Source organism: Egretta garzetta, unplaced genomic scaffold (genome assembly GCF_000687185.1).
Source record: "Egretta garzetta isolate BGI_Z169 unplaced genomic scaffold, ASM68718v1 scaffold122, whole genome shotgun sequence".
NCBI classification, from domain to species: domain Eukaryota; kingdom Metazoa; phylum Chordata; class Aves; order Pelecaniformes; family Ardeidae; genus Egretta; species Egretta garzetta.
Genome location: NW_009258886.1, coordinates 558,084 through 575,219, shown reverse-complemented (window position 1 = coordinate 575,219; position 17,136 = coordinate 558,084). Strand labels below are relative to the sequence as shown.

The window sequence follows — 17,136 nt, the reverse complement described above, 5'->3', positions numbered from 1 at the left end:
TTTTTTCTTTCCCCCCTTCATTTTTTTTTTTTTCTTTTTTTTCTCCTGTTTAAACAAGCCTGTGAGTCTGAAAGATAGGCTGTAGTTAAAACAGCAACAGAACTCTTGCTGGCTTTCTTCTAACAGACATCTTCAGTGTGAAGCAGACACCAATGTCTCCTTTTGGTCTGTGGCTGCAGGAAGGTGTGAACAACTAAACGCTAGCCCTGCCAAACAAAAGGCGAGGAGTTAATATCAGGCTGGTGCGCCTCAGCCTCGAGCAGTAAATGCTGAAGGCAGCAGCACACGTGTCCCTGCTGAGTGATGTGGTGGGGTGCAGAGAGCGATGGTTGCTCCTAGGTGTGCCCTGGCGGCGCCGCAGCCGTGCCAGCGCAGCACGCTGCCCTGCCGCCTTGCCTGGTGCTTCGAGGGAGGCTGCGTTAAACTTGCTGTGTTCAGCGTGAACGCACCTGCGGCGCTGCCAGGTGCTGAGCTGGGTAATTCCAGGCCAGGCTGGGCATCCCCAGGCTACGCTGGGACTCTCTTATACCTGCTCATCCCCCCCCACCCCCTCCAAAATCTTCTGCCCTCCCTAGGATGTTTTGCTATTCAGCTTGTCTAAATGTTGTATGATGCCTCATTGTTGTGAGCCTCCAAGACAGTCTGATCCCATCCCGTCCCCCTCCCCACCCCCCAACTTGCCAAGAGCTAAGGGTAGAAAATGAAAAGAAGTACAGCGTGTGAGCCTGGGAGAAGAGAGTAGTACCAGATGAAGTAACAGGAATTTTGGATGCTGAATGTTATTTAACTTGTCTTCTGTCTCCACTCTAGGGAACAGAGAAATTCAGTCCTCCTTTTGTTGCGTTCTTTAGAGTACAATACTATGTAGAAAATGGAAGAGTAATAAGGTAAGTTCCTTTCTGTGGTAGTTACTGTGTTTTGAATTATTCATCATGTTCTTAAAAGGCAAGAAAAATAATGTTTCTTTGTTAAGCTCACCTCTGCGAGCTCACAGAATAAGCTTAAAAAATCCACTTGACTTTTCTTTTTTAAAAGACCTTCACAGACTTCCTCACCCAGCCATGAATGTTTTCCCCCTGAATCATACTCCTTAACACTAGGAAAATTGTGACTGCTTTTCCGTCTGTGTTTAGAGAGCAGGTTGAGTGACAACAGTATCAAAATACATTTAAGACTCTTTTTGCTTGCATCTTTTGGTTATATGAAAAGCATCAGATGAATATACCAAAAATAGCTACTTATACTCCGCTAATTTTGGAACCGGTTTTTGCATCTGAGCAGTGCTCTGTGCAGTCTACTCCGGGAAATGGACTTTTGTAAATGGACAAAAGAAATTACTTCATAAGTTAGAGAGTCTTGCATTTCTAGTCCATTCACATGGAATACGGGCTGCACTCAAAACACCGCCACCCTCAGCCATGGTACAGAACAAAGGATGAAGTAGTTAAAAATGAACAACTGACAGAGTTAATTTGCATCAGCACTTCTGGCGTGGCTGTGACCCCAGGGCGAGCCAAGAGCTGGGATCATTTGGGTAGATTAAAATCTTCACCAAATTTTTGGCATTTGTTCTTGTCTTGAACAAAGCTTGGTGGTTTTTTGTTTTTCTCCATAGTCTTTCATTTTGGATACAGGGGAGTCTTTCTTCTGGAGTCTGTTTGGCTGTTAAGTGTTTTGTATTTATAGAATGTATTTATAGAATTTAGTTTTGCTTTTAGGTACAAAGGGAGACTGCGTATCATTCTGCCACCCCTGATGTACATATTCTTTAGAGTCACAAGCAATTTTCTCTTGCACTAGTAATTTGAGAGGTTTGTGGAGCCATGCAGAGGTAGTTACATGCACCCTTCAAGCTATACACACACACACATGCTTTTACAAGCAGACTGTAGTGTCCAGCACCTCATTTATACATACATGTCAGCAGCCTTCTTCCCATGAGCTCTTAAAGTGGTGGTGGTGGGGGGGGTATGTGGGTTATCAGTGCTACATGATAGTTATGCCTTATCACACTATCCTTGTTTAGCAGCTTGAGGAAGAAGACAAAAACAAGCCCAAGGCTCCTGTGTCTTTTGATCTACCTTGCAGGGAATTGGCTGTTGAAAAGTACCTTGAGCCTAAGGCAAGGTAAAATGAAAAAGCAGTGCCAGGTTTAGAGGGGAAAGGAGGGCAGGTGTGCAAGAAACAGGACTAAGGTTCAAGGGAGTTTACTCTCCTAACTGCTACAGGCTTTCCAGAGAAACAGAAGTGCTTGATGTAGTCAGTCTCCAAAACAGGTGTGACATGATTTTTCTTTCATCTACCTTCTGCCCTTAACTTCTTAGATCTCAAGCTCCTCAAGATAGAAGCTACCATTTCCCATGTTTGTACAACACTTAGTGGGAGAAGACCTTAATCTTGGCTTGGTGCTCCCTACACACCCATAACTGTATCGGGGTGGCATTGGCACACATCAGGGATGTCAAAGTTTAATCCCTGCTCTCAGAAGGAAGACGTGTTTGAGGGGCCTTATCTGGGCCTGAACTTTTCTTTCCTTCAGGTAAATTTGCCTTTGTGTCTTGCAGCGATAAGGTGGCACGGCAGCTCTACTATTGCCATCTCAAAGAGCAAGTACTTATGTCTCGGTGCAACCACAAAGAAGAAATCTACTTCTTGTTGGCTGCCTACAGCTTACAGGCAGACTTGGGCAACTACAGGGAGAAGGTCCATGCTGGAAAATATTTTGAACCTCAGGCTTATTTCCCACAATGGGTAAGTTTTGGAGAATCTTTCTGTCAACGCAGCAGGAGCTATGTCAAGGTGGTACCTAACTGCAGCCACGCAACTTCCCCAACTCCCGCTGCAGTGATCGGGCAGAGTGGTAGAGCGTCACCCTGAATTTCCTTCAGGAGATATGTCCTCTCTTTCCACTGGGTGTAGGTGCCCCTTCCTCCTGGGCTCATTCATCAGTAAGGTGGGTGGTGCGTAGTCCTCCTTGGTGTCAAATGAATAACTCCAACAGTGCGGCTGTCTCTGTTTAATTCTTCTGTGGCTTAAAGGGTTGTGTGTTTGCAGTGGTACATCAGCAAAATCTGCACAACCTAAGCTCTGCAGAAAACCTCAGGGCTGCAAAGCCAAGTCCACTGCACTTTGTTCCTCTCTGTAATGCTTACCTCTGGGATGGGTAGACCCAAACCCTAAGGGGTAGTACTGCTGTGCAGTGCCTCTGGTGCCTGCTTTGTCATTAATCTCTGGCTCAACTGCAGTAAGAGAAAAGGGAAGGGCCTGGAAATGGTTTTGCATGTTTGTTTATAAGCATGTGCACATGGGCTTGTGCCCTTCAAGACTTGCAAACAGCTTAGAAAGCCAAGAGTTGATTTAGTTGTCAAATGAAGGCAAATTAGCTAAGACTCTGTCAGAACTGGTTACCTGCAGAGAGTTCTCCTCTTGTGGTGAAATGTCAAGAAAAATGTTGATAAACACTTTACTGTCCACAAAAATAGAAAGGGAAGCTAGCTTTGCTACAGGCACATCATTGTAACATCTGATGATATCTGCTGGAGCAGGATGTTCTCTGGGACCTGGACAGACCTGCCTCTGCAACCTGACTTAGTTCTAGAAGTCCCTTCTCTGCTGCGACAGTGGATTTTAGCCTGGCTCGCACCTTGGGATAGCTGTTGAAAAGCCCAGATGCCTCTGGTAGTTGGCTGCTTGTCCCTAGGCGAGTCACCTCTCCCCTGAAAGGTGACACTGTCCCCTGCTTTGGGGAGAAGATTCAGAGCAGTGACAGGGAGGCAAGGCTGGTAGAGTCTCCCTTATGCACGAGTCCCAGCCTGCCTGCCTGCCTTGCTGTGCAGAAATGCTCCTTTCTCCCAGTCAGCAGGCCTTCATCCCATGCCGTTCCTTGCTACGGGGCACCTGGCACGAGGTAGCTAACAAAAGGCTGAAAAAGGTGGGTCTCGTGCATGCTGTTTCTAGGGCAGTTAAAAGCCTTATCACAGACTATTGCTCATCTGGCAAACATTGCAAAGGCCACGGCAAAGCCTGGCTCACCTGCGCTGAGCCACAACCCCAAGCAAGTATGTGGGTGATTTATTACATCATTACAAAGGGTAAAATCTGGCAGGCATGGGGACGCTTCTCTCCCTGCCCCCAGGCTCCCATGGCGAGATACTGAGCGATCTCCTCCAACGCAATCTCTTCCTCCAACACATGCTGGAGACCATGTGGCTGAGGGCTGCCCCACACCTCATGCTAGCAAGGAGAGGCAGCGCTGCCCCAGGTGATCAACCCAGCTTTGAACTGCGGAGCTGGCGTGTCTCTTTCTGCTGATGTTGCACAGCTGATGGCATTGATGCTGTCCTCCACTGAGCCCAGCCTTCCTCGTGGGAGGGCAACTAATCTGGCAAGGGGTGCAGAGGAGGGTAGAGGTGTTACCAAACAGAGTAAACAAGAGGCTTAACGTAAAATGGAAGTGGGAACTGGGTGGTGATGGGGTCTGGTTGTTTTGAGCCAGGGCAGGTTGTTCTTGGCAGGGTGTTCTCGGGTACCTGGTGGGATCTAGTTTTAAATGCCCCCAGTGGTGGGGGATTTTGTGAAGTGAATTTAGCCAACACTCCTCTTACCTGTCACTGCTGTTTGCAGTCTGGAAAGGGGCTAGTCTGGCATGGGAGGGGGCCAGGCTGCCCTATAGCCTTGTACAGAGAGTACACGTGGGCAAGCATGGGAACTGGGCACTCGCAGGGCAAGAGCAAAAGGCCCCATGTGGGTTTTTCTACTGCTTAGCAAAGCCACGTGCCTGCCAACTACTCCCAACAGATAAAAAAGTACCTTGAGATAGTGTTATCCACCCCTTTGAGGATGGAAATGCTAAGTAAGCCTAATGTGTAGTTTCTGGTCTTAAAAGGACCACCTAGCATTTTTGCGGTGTTTGGAGATGTTGCTGTTGATTATGTTGGCATGCAGAGCAGTATTTATTATCTGCCCATAGGCGTTTATGGATGCCAAGTGTTAGGAAAACTAATTCCAGTACTTAAAAATTAAAAGAGCTGACATGACCTCTGTAGTCCTGATCTGTTATGATTTTGCCATCTAGGATCTGTTTGGAGACATCAGTATCATCTGGGCTGCTTTAAATGCTTATTCTCCAGGGAGGCAGAGGTGAACGTGGACTAACATCTTGAGGGGACCGTATGAACCTCCTCCACCTCCAGTCTCTACTTTGCTGTTGATCACAGCTGCCTCCCGTGGGGATTGCTGAAGAGTTGCTGACCTGCTTGTTTTCCTTGTGGTTTAGATAATTGCGAAGAGGGGGAGTGACTACATCTTGAAACATGCCCCAGAGATGCACCGAGAACAGCAAGGGCTGAGTGCTAAGGAAGCGGTGCTGAAGTTCATTAAGGAGTCCTGCCTGCTGGAAGATGTGCCCGTCCACTTTTACAGGCTACAGAAGGTGAAACACAGAGCTGCTAATTTGTATCTTCTCTCCCATCATTAATTGGGTGCACTGTTGCATTTTTCACTTTCTGTTTATTTGAGGGATGGTTGCCTCCAATTCAGAGAGGCCAAACAAGTCTAAAATATTGAGCCAATGAGGCTGGTCCCCACAAGCAAATCTGCCACCAATATACAGGTATAGCTGGAATCTAGTTTTGTTCCTCGGCCAAGAAACTGGCTACAGGAATGGCAAAACTTAATTTTTGTCCCTGCCTGTCAGTAGACTAGCACCAAGGAAATCACTGAGAAGCCTTTTTTTTTTTTTTTTTTTTTTTTTTTTTTTTTTCCTGTTGTTGCAGCGTATTGAAATGGTGACAAGAGGTCAGCCAGCTTTCACACAAATCCCATTTAATAACTGAAGGTGACACTGAATTATCTCAATTCTCTTACCCCCTTCCCCCTGCAACCCTATCAGTGTGGTTGGTGTTTTTTCAGCTGTATGTCAGTTTTGGGATTCCTGGATTGTTGCTTGTCCCCGAGTCTTAGACTCCTTACCCAAGCCTGTTTAAACACAATGTCCTTCATTTTCACAGGCTAAGAGTGTTTAGGTCTAGAAATGGGACTAAAGAGAAGTTTTCTGTTCCACTTAGGTGAGTGAAACCTGCTTGTGTGATTAGGAATGGCTTGGACCTTTTTTTCCAAATGGAGATACTCTACTTAATCTTCTCAGTTACCTATGCTCACTGGGAATTATGTCTGGGAGGTATCAGTGTCCTTTGACCAGATCTAACAGATCTAGTTACTGAAAAAACACGCATTTTCTGGAGGAAATAAGTTCCACTTTGGTCTGTAGTCCTCTCTGTTTTGAATCTAATGCTGTTAATGATGCAGTCAAAGAGGGTTGGTTACACCTGGATGCCATAATAAATCCAGCTGGCAGGACATGATAAAATTTATATCTGAAAGCACCAGGGGTGTGACACTGGTTGCTCTTCATATCCAAATTCCTGACTTGAACTTACATTTTATGCATTGCTAACTCCTTCATGTGTTGTTTGATACACCATGTGCTCTTCTTCCTGCCATGTGACAGTTATCTCATCTCATCATGAGATATCCTCCTCCTAGGTGACACCTGGGTCACAAAGCTCTGTGTTGGTGTGCTGGCTGCCTTGAGATTTCAAAAGCAGTCATTTTTGTCTTGACACCCTCCTCATGGCTGCTACTGAGGTTGGGAACTCCAAAAGAAAATACAGTACTGAGCCCCGTATCTCTCCTCCAGACCAATACTGATTTATGAAGCTCTTTGCTCTTAGGAGGCAGAAAGCATTTCTCAGTGACTTCAAATTGGAGACATGGATGGTACCAGGGGCAAAGGGTGAGGTAACGTGATGGCATAAGGCATGCATCTTGACAAGCCAGACGAGTAGAGAAAGTTTTGATGTAAAGTTTGAGCTCTGTGAGCCCATAAATTTCTACCCCAAAATTTTCTTCCTCCTGCTCCTCCTAGCAAGAAAAGTATGTCGTTCCCCTCCCTAACTCTGCCATGGCAGGAAGGACTGAAAGAACTAATTTATGATATTTTTTGGCCTTCAAGCAAAGGAATCTCATTAGAGACCAAGTATGTCATACCAAGATACAGCACGAGGAAAAACAAGGCAATATTCCAACCCAGCCACAAATATTTAAAACCACCTGCTCCCAACACTGAGATCAAAAGGTTAGAAGGAGAGTCCCTGTAACTCTGGGCATTGATTAGCTGCCTCCTGGCCAAGGGACACCTAAGGTCCAGCAAATCCCTGGATGGGAACAGTAGGGCCGTGGTAAGGAGAAGGGGACAGGCATCCCTTCTGTTTCGGGCTCTCTGTCACCTGGTGAGTGAGAGTGGTGCACGTTCGTGGGGACAGCAGAGACAGCGCATGGCAGTATGAGAGGTTACAAGGTGCCTCAGAGAGCAGTAATTGTCCATGCCCTCAAATCAGTAAAGCTACAGGATTCCCTGTCCAGAGCAGCTAGGGCATTTGCTGGTGAAATGCTTGAGACGCCCAGAATGAGGGGATTTTCGGTATAGATATTTCACGGGTCAGCAAGGCAAGGTGCACTTTACAAACACAATAAAAACCAAATGAGCTGATGGCATCTGCCTGATGAGCAGTCCTGTTACATCTCCTGCAGTAGGTGCCAGAACAAGAGCGTGGTCTTTGTAGATTAACCTTTGACTCCAGGCTCTTCTGTTCTTTTAGGATAAGAAGGAGGATCGCCCGACAGTTATCCTGGGCCTGACCCTGAGAGGAATGCACATCTATCAGGTAACAGACTGCTGTGAAAGCCTTCTGGTGTAGCATTAACTCTGCCTGGCTCCCCTGTCCTCCCCCCCCCAGCTCCTCTGCCTCCCCTGCAAGTGCCAGGCTCCACATATCTCAAATACTTGGTTGTTTGCAAATTCTTTGCACATTGCTGACTCCACCCTGTACCTGCCAGTCCCTGTGTCACTCCGAGTTTGATGTGTTGCAGGAGGTGAATCACGTTCGCCAGCTCCTCTACGACTTTCCCTGGTCACACATCGGGAAGCTGGCGTTTCTGGTGAGTATGATGGAACGGAGGCCATCTGGCAGCGGGCTGTCAACCTGGGACACGGCAAAGCTGTCAGCCTGCCTGCACTGCCATGTCAAGTCCTGTCACTCGTACACACAAGACCGTAGTTATCTCTGGTAGCTGTGTGGCTGAAAACATGCTTTTTCTCACTTCACTGGCATCTCTCCTCTTTATGCAGGGGAAAAAATTTGAGATCCAGCCAGACGGTTTGCCCTCTGCACGGAAATTGGTTTACTACACGGGTTGCCCCTTCAGGTCACGGCACTTGCTGCAGCTCCTCAGCAACAGCCACCGGCTCTTTTTGAATATCCAGCCAGTGTTGAAGCAAATCCAAAAACTGGAGGAGGCTGAAGGTACGTGACAGAAGAGCAGGTGACTTCGGTAAGGGGAGCAGTCCAACGTGTTAGGCTCTGCTGTTGCTTCATGGTGGCTGCTCTCTATCTAATTAATGGTGTTTCTGCCTTATTGGGAAGCCAGTGAGAGAAATAGAGGTGTTAGATACATTCCATTACTGGGAAGTATTTATGGCTCCTACATTGCTAAATTGTGATCAAAAAGTGTGTGTGTGAGAGCAGTAGAGGGGGAATATTTAAGCGAGAGATCCTCATTGTGCTCCCAATTTGTATGTTTGACACATGCTTAGGAGTGGAAGTAATTCTGAATAAAAAGCTTTCCATTGGGATAAGATCTTCTTGCGTTCAAGCAGCAGTACAAGTTGTGAGCCTGTGTCTTAATTTTTTAGTGCCCTTTACTAAACACTGCACACTATTTAGTCTATAGTGTCCTACAGTTTAAGAGCTAGGAGTTGCAGGTGCCAGAAACAGCTTGAGAGCATATCAGTACTCCCAGAATTTGTCTCTTCTGATGGGGTCCCCTCTCCATTCGAACTCTGACAGTCTCTGGTATCTTTCCAGGCAAACTTCAGTCATTTCATCACCTCTCAGCTTGCCCCCTTCCATTTTCCAGCTCTGCAAGCTGGGTCTCCTACAACTTCTCAGCCTACCTCACCACAATGACTTTTTAATGCACTGCACAGGTCGTCTTTCAGAGGATTGTGTCCCCTTCCCTCTAGCCTTCTCCTGAATGCTTCTTTCCTGACTGCTGTTCCCTGCATTCTCGGTTTACACTTTCTCTGTCTTCTCTGGGGTTTGTAAGCCTTGTATTGTTACCTTCAAAGTCAGTAGAAGTCACCCAGCAGTAGTTGGTCCTCTTGTCTGACGATGTAGGCTGACTCCTTCCAGGGAGAAGTCAGGAAGAAACTTGTTTCTGGTTATTGCCCATCTCAACTAATTCTAAGGAGCTTACATCCACCTCTGAAGTGGCGATCACTGTTTGTGTGGAACCAGTGTACAGGGCAAGGCAGCCCTTGGTCTCATCTAGCTTGGTTATTTCTGTATTTCCCTTCAGTGGGGTTATAGAATTGGCCTTCACCTGTGTGGGCGCAACCAGTGGCACCTGCCACTCACCTGTAGAAAGGCTCGCTAATCAAGTGCATGTGGGCAAAAGGCCCTAGGTTGTCTGTCTACTAGTGTCTCATGAATTTCTTGACCACCCTCAGCACACCTCTCTTTGGGTAACAGATACAAGCCATGGGAGAAATAATCAATCATTAATAAATGCTAGCCGTGGGGATCCTGTTCTTAGCTGTCTTCACACATTGGTGCCTGTTTTAAGAAACCATCAATGCACTCTGTTTTTAAAGACTGAGCGCTTAAGTTAGCTAAGTAATTACCTTTTTTATTTTGACCTTCATTCTAGAAGCTACTCTTTTCTGTATCATAGCCTGCCTGTTCTAATTCAGGAGATGCTGGGTTTACTGCAAATATGACTGACTTAATTCTTTTACAGCCAGCTGGACATCCCAGTATCTGTTGAGCAAACAAAATACAAAACTGTCCTTGTATTTGTTCAGTAGCTGCAGCAGTTGTTTCTTAATTGTTGGGTTGTGCCAGTCCCAGAACTTATTGATGGTTTTTGCTACCTTTCCTGTGGTCTTGCTTAAAGTTCACGCTGATTTCTCTTGTCTGTCTTCCTCAGAGAAGAAGCGCTATCGGGAGTCCTATATCAGTGACACACTAGACATGGACCTGGACCCATGCGATAAGAACTCACGTGGCAGTGGGAGCAGCGGGGGCAGCCGGAGGGATAACCGTCTCTCGCGCCAGTCCACAGGGAGTCACGGCAGCTCTCACACCTCAGGCATCGAGGCTGACTCCAGGCACCGGGTGTCAGTGGAAATGTCAGTGGATGAGCCTTTCAGCATTGATCGGGTGCACAGGAAAGAGAAATCCTGCAGCTCAACCATCAGCTACGGTAGCTCTGGCATTGACAGTGGCAGCAAAGGGCGGGCTGAAGACGACTCTCAAGATGATGGTAAAGAATTTGGAGATGCAGAGCAACTTTTAAGCCTTCTCTTGCCTTCTCCTGCAGGAGAACGGGGAGTAAGAGAATGTGAAGCAGCTTGGAGCAGAAGTGTAATCCTAACCCTTCTTCTGCCGCTCTCTTCCTCCTAGAGCTTGAGCTGGCAGTAGATGAGCCAGAGGAGGTGCCTGTAGATGAGCCTTTAGAGGGAGACCAGTTAGAGGAGGCCACTGTGGGAGAATCTGTTGAATCTCTTCCTCTAGATGCTGCTAGATGCCAAGGTGAGATGGCTTTCTGCTACCACTCAGTGCTTTTCTTCAGGCTCTAGCAACAGGACAATACATTTGGCAAGCCAGGCATAATCTAAGGTATCTAAAAAAAGCTGTATCTTCTTCCAAACAACTGCCAGTGCTACTTACTGCCCTACTGCAACAGGATTTGAAGTCAGCTCATCTAGAGATTAAAGGCCAGCACCCTATATTGTACAGTGCTGCTCTCCTCTGTGCTCCTCAAGGTCTCCCTTCTCCAAATCTGCCAAGTTTGTGCTCAATTAATGACAAAAAGATAACTGGGGTAAACCTTTTGTAGTGAAGGAATTTGCTTTAAAATCTTGTAAACCACAAAACAGCCAAGGGGTTCAACCACAGATTAATGGGCTAGTCGCAGGAATTAATAGGTAAAGTTTTGTGGCTTGTGATACAGGGAATGCCAGACAATGGGGTCATGCAGGAGCTGTCTGGCCTTAAGACATTATGGCCTTTATAGCGAAGCAAGATGAGTGAGTATGGGACAAGTCGGTGAGAAGCTGTTTTCTTGAGAGTTTTTAATCGTTAATCCTTGGGGGCAAAAAGAAGTACTTGTGAGCAAAAATCCCAGAGCATTGAGGGTGCTTACTGATGTGTACTTATATTTATAGGATAGCACTGCTTGAATGTGGCCTGTGAGAACAACTTCCCTTTTCCCCAGCCCACAAAACCTCAAACCTGCGATGTTTTTCTCTTCCTCCTTCTCCTTTGCAGCTATAAATCAGGAGTCGCTGTCTGTGGTGCAAGTCACGCTAATAAAAATGAGAGGTCAAAGTGTGGAATCCCTTCACCAGGTAAGACGGGGCACTCAGCAGGAGGGTCTGTGTGTGGGCACTGAACCAAGGTCTAGTGTAATGGAGACAGCTGTAAATCAGGTGAACTTGATTGGTCTGGATTTGACTGATCTTAAATGGTGTAACCAAAACCAGCTGCTCGCCAGCTGCTGCTATTAAGAATAGGATGAGAGCAGTGTTTGGGTCCAGAATAGTGTAGAGAGGTTTGGAGCAATCTGCATGGAAATCTTGCAAGCCAGCTATCGCCTGCCTTAGACTTCCAGATGGGAAACGGAAAATAAACCACTTGCAAATTTTCAGTGCAATATAGAACCAAGACCATCCATGGAGTTCGGCTGTGCGTTGCAAACTTGATCATCTTCCTGCTCCTGAAGCCAGAAGGAGCTTACATCAGAGCAAAACCAGATGCTCGAGCTCTAATTACTATCACTTCTGTGATTATACTATGTGTGTGCTGAAGTCTTTGTTGTCAACATTTTCTTTTCATCAAACCCTTGAGAAAAAGCAACTATATATGGTAAAATATGTCATATCATAAGTTGTGTTTGCAAAAAGCTTATTAAAATGTCTTTTTAAGGCCAAACAGTATTTCTTTTCAAAGTATAGCTGTACCCACATAGGTAGAAATGTTGTGTGGTTTGTTTTGGGATTTTTTTGGTTTTTTTTTTTTTAAAAAAAAAAAAAAGTCTCCACCATTTCTTCTCTGAATCCAAGTTGGCCTTATCTGCTAAAAGAATTTTAAGAATCTGTTTTCCCCTTTACTGCCTGAAATTTTCTGAACAAGGACTTCAGTCACTTTTTAGGACTTTTTTTTCTTCTTTTCATGCTTTTTCCTGGACCCCATCAGAAGTGATAAGAAATCTTCACTTATCAGCAAAATAGTCTGTAAATCGCTATAGGAGATTTAAATAAAGTCTTGGTTATTTTTTCCAAAGTTGAAGACTGTGCAGTACAAATCATAATGAACTTACTCCTATGCTTGAGTGGAATGACTTAGGAGTGCAAGGCAGGGAGGGGGCATCTTGCTTTTTTTGCTTGTAATGTTTTTACGTTAATGCTTTTACCAACACATGCTTATGCTATTAATTGATCAGGAGGCATCTGTTTTATAAGAAAGTTTCTGATCAACACAGGACTGTTTAAGCAATTGCGAAGACCTGGCTGGTACTTCTGTGCATCAAATATTTGGTGCATCTTTTTTTAAAAAAAAAACAAACAAAAAAAACCCAAAACCCTTCCTTCCAAGGCCATGTAACTAAATGCTGCAGGACTGGGTTTCCTCAGTGTTAACCAGACCGTACAGTGTGTGCCTGTTTCTGAGCTGTTTCTGGCCAGCGCAGTGTTTCCTCAGGGTAGTTTTTTAATTCTCATCCTGTGGAGGTGAGAGAAGTGATATTGGGAGGAGGTTTTCTGTGTTGCCAACAGAATTGTCTTGGTTTAAAAGTGCTATTCTTGAAATCAGCCTTAATATTAGCATTTAAAAGCCGACTATGAAGAGACAGACTAAGAAAAAAGAGGTGGGAAAACCTCAGGTGGTCAGTAATTCCTCCATAGAGGCCAAGTCGCTGCAGCTTGTGCAGCAAGACGCTGCCCCCGTTCCTGCTGGTTTGTGGCTTCTGTTTTCTTCATTGCTGAACAATGTTATGTAGATGAAACTGTATGTTGCACTTAGTGAATTTTGGACACTGTTACATTGGTTTGTGTGGTTGCCTTCTGAACCTTCCTTTCAGCTCATTAGACTTCCATTAATTCAGTGTGTTCAAGCAGTGCGGGTAATTTTTGTTACGTGCATTTTGTCTATTTGAGGATGACGGCGCAGATCTGCCAAGAGATGTCAGGTCATTCAGGTGTCAATACCTGTCAAGTGTTTTGTCCGTTGTACTGGACACTGAGGACACAGTGCAGAGAGATCAGGATCTGGCTCAGCATGGCAGTGCAGCGTAATGCACTTGTAATTTCTTAATTGTTCACAGCTTCTTCGTTAAGCCAAGGTCCTTCAGAAGGCTGGTGGGGCTGTTTTGAAAGAGTGCAAGAACAATTTCGGAAAACTCGTAGCATGCATAGCCAGCATCCTTAGGCTGTGTCTGAGCTCATAGTTTTATTTTGTGTGTGTGTGTGTCTTACTGAACTGGCAGGTCAGATCACCCAAAATCAGGAGCTGCACGGACCAGCACAGCCAGAGTTTGGATGACATCCGCCTTTACAAGCACCGGCACCCGCCGCTAAGTGCCACGCTGTCCTCGGACACGTCCCACAGCTACACCTTTGGCTGCAGCCTGGAGGATAAGCTCTCTATCTATGGCTGCGTTTATTCCACAGTGGACTGCAAAACCAAGTCTGCCCTTTATGGGAAGCGATCCATGAACTGCCTCTCCTTGGATCTTCTGGGAGAGGACCAGCTCCCAGAGGAGTTTGTGGTGTAATGAGATTGGAGCTCTTCCATACCAGGAGACAGCTCATCATGGAAATATATACCTCATTAACACAGGTGATGTCACTCTGGTTCTTGCAGGAGACTGTGAGTGGCTTTGTTATTCAGCTCCATAATCAGTAAGTGGCATCACTTCTGCAGACCTGACTACAGGGCAAATCAACTGGAGTGTAGCACTTAACATTGGCATTTGGAGTGTCTGTCTGAGCGGAAAATGGAAGTGGCTGCACCATTAGCAGTGACACAACCAACATAAGAACAAAAAACAGTGGACCAAAACTGATGCTGAGCTAGTAAAGCAACCACTGTGTCTAAATGGATTTATTAGAAAAAAATTTAAAGTCTCTGTCAGTTTATCTTCCTGCCTTTCTCTTGTGGTCCATTTATGTTAACGGTAGTGTACAGATATCTTGGTTGCCTTGAGTTTGTGCTGCTGCAACACTGCCAACAGCTGTCAGGCCAGGATATGGTCTGAGCACATTTGGAGGTCTGTGTATGGAAGTGTCTAGCCTGTTCCTGTTGTAATGAACACAAGTTGCCTATTTGCTTTACTGGGAGCAAGACCTGCTCTGCCAGGAGTTTTTCTCTCTTTTTTTTTTTTTTTTTTTTTTTTTTTTGTTTTGTTGTAAGCATCCAGCCAAATACAATGTGTGTTTTGTTTTTTTTTTTTAATGCAACAAATGGAACTGTCTCTCAGCTGTCTACTACTGCCATGATGCAGATTGCTAAATAAATGCTTATATCCTTGGGGAGATGGGGGAAGGGATAAAAGAAATTACTCCGCTGCTTCTGAGAGTACAGAAGACAAGTTAAGAGAGTTAATTGACTGGATCTTGAAGACAGGAGTGTGACTGGAGAATTTGTCCAGGCATGATCACCCCTAACTTTGAATCATACTTTTATGTTGTTCTTTATTTTTAATAAATCTGTTCCTTGGAAATTTTTCCTCTGCTTAGGCAAGTACAGACTGGAGACAGTCGTTTTGGAAGGACAGTCAGAGCGACTGTGTCCAACTTAGTCATGGATAGGTCATGCAAATGTGAGCGTGTGGTGCTGCAGGGCTGGAGATGGTGGAAGCATAGGGTGTTTGTGTGCCAAACCAAGGGCACTTGTTTGCTGATTTTGAGTGGTGGAGCTGGCTGTGCTGGCTCTTGCTAGGAAAATAATTATAATTATGTTGTTTGATTCAAGCATTTGGTGTGGAAAACATCATGCTACCTTGTTACACCTGCATAAATGTATGGGTTTATTTCCTTCCCTGTCTTCTCCCAGTACCTCCCCTCATCGATTCCTGGCATTTGGGAAGCTTGTACTTACAGGCGTGTGTAACCTGTGCCCAGCTTTTGACAGCCTTGCGGGTGGAAGCTAATCATTTTCTGGCAAACTCTAGAAGCAGACTGATGCTATTCTGACGGTTGAGAAGGTGTGTGTTGTGCAGCGTGCATCGCTCAAAAGCTGAAGATGGCCAAATTCAGGAAAGGAAGGAAGCCAGACCATGATGAGGAGGGTTCAAGCTGCTGTGTTGACAGTGGGTTCGCAGGTTTAGCAGTTGTCTGGTAAATTGCATTCCTGAAAACTGTTAAAATAGCAAATCCATGAAGTCTGTCATCTCACTGTTTCTATGCGAGTGAGTGTGGTGTAGAGACAGAGCATCCAGCTGCACCTGCATTTACCGAAGTGGCATCAGTGGTGGCTGTACATCCTCTGAGATGAATCCAGCACCAAACCCTAGCCGTGTGTTTGAGGAATGGATGATGGGTGCAAGCTCACCGTAGCCACAACTTAATTGACCATGCCCTCTTTGATCACACTGTTCTTTCTTTTTGTATTGAACTGTTAGGAACTACGTGTTCACCGTAGCCTCTTTTCCCTTCTTCCAAGCAAAGCCAATTTTGCATTTGCCTTTACAGAGTACGTGAGGTATGTTTACCGCATCCAAAATAAATTCTCCTAAATGGATCTAAATGGGTAAGGGACATTTGGCAATTCATGAATGGCCCAGTCAAGCTTCCTGCTGTCGGTCACTCCCCATTCCCTGAGGCATGTTTGGCTGTAAGCTGTGGGAGACGGGCATGGCCAGGATCCAGAAGGCCAGTGGCCCTGCTGCAGGGAGCAGCCTTGTGCTTGCAGCTGCCCTGGAGCTGGAGGGATGGCTCTTAACTGCAGTGGAGCCTGTCCGTCCATGGAAAAGCTGGGGGGTGCTGGAGCGACAGCCCTGCTAAACTGTTGCTCTCCCACATGTGCAGACATAGTTACTCATGGTTCTGGTAATGGTTGTTAACAGGAAAAAAGGTCAAAATTCAGCAGATATAGTTGTTTGGAAAGGTGTCATAAAACATGTGTGCGCCACATGCTCGCATCCATGTGCGCTTGTCTCAAAGACAATCATATTCATACCTGCTTCAGCCTAACCACCTTACTGAAGTGTTTATTGCCAACAAGCAGCTTGGTTTGTGAGGTTTGGGTTTGGTGGTTTTGGTGGTTTTTTTTTTTTTTTTTTTTTTTTGCAGTTATCAAGCATTTTATGGAATTGGTGAAATGCTGAAATCCTGCTGTCGCTGGCTTAAAAAATACACTCAATGCCTGAAAAAGTGCAACTGGCTCTTGCATGAGCATCCATTGCCTCGTTATGTGCATGGGGGTTTCTTGTATTTATTCATGGCTGGTGGGGAAGGCAAACTCTCCGGGTCTGACAGGCTTCTCTCTCGGTGGTCTGGGCAGCTCCCTCCAGTACTCTTAAGTTACATATCCATATGAAGGGGAGACTGGACACTTTTGTGACTAGACTGGGAATGAATTAATATCTTACGAGCACTGTGAATATCTATTATGCAAGTTTTTGTATTCATATGAAAAAACTTCCTGTTAGTAATAGACTTATTTTTTTGTTTGGGTTTAGAAGGTCTCTTGTTATTTTTGGTTTTGATTAGTGTGGTAGAGGGTAACATGTAAGCATTTATCAGCTGATGTTAGAAATACTTGTACATATTTGTAAAATACTGGTGGTATAATGGCTCTATTTTAATGGTAAAAGTTCCTCCTTTCCATGAAAGGAATTTCTTGTTTAAAACAAAATATAAATAATTATTTGTATACCTGCAATAAAGTATGGATAGAAAAAGGTAATTGTGTTTCTTGATAATTCTTTTTTTTTCCTCCTCGAGGCGCATGTCAGTGACCTCTTCCATTTGAGATGGGTAGGTTGTAGAAGTGACTTTGCTGCCGGACTGTAACC

At 45.3% G+C, this 17,136-nt stretch overlaps 1 protein-coding gene across 1 annotated transcript in view; it reads left to right on the top strand.

The window, feature by feature from the left end:
- Window positions 1-16,933, top strand: part of FRMD1 (FERM domain containing 1) — a 32,518-nt gene extending 15,585 nt beyond the window's left edge. The window contains exons 4-13 of the mRNA XM_009633990.2: window positions 811-887; window positions 2,565-2,751; window positions 5,276-5,431; window positions 7,659-7,724; window positions 7,930-7,998; window positions 8,189-8,363; window positions 10,048-10,383; window positions 10,524-10,652; window positions 11,391-11,470; window positions 13,606-16,933. Coding sequence (XP_009632285.1) covers window positions 811-887; window positions 2,565-2,751; window positions 5,276-5,431; window positions 7,659-7,724; window positions 7,930-7,998; window positions 8,189-8,363; window positions 10,048-10,383; window positions 10,524-10,652; window positions 11,391-11,470; window positions 13,606-13,893 — 1,563 coding nt within the window. The 3' untranslated portion in view covers window positions 13,894-16,933. The remainder of the gene's footprint in view (window positions 1-810; window positions 888-2,564; window positions 2,752-5,275; window positions 5,432-7,658; window positions 7,725-7,929; window positions 7,999-8,188; window positions 8,364-10,047; window positions 10,384-10,523; window positions 10,653-11,390; window positions 11,471-13,605) is intronic.
- The last annotated feature ends 203 nt before the right edge of the window (window positions 16,934-17,136 follow it).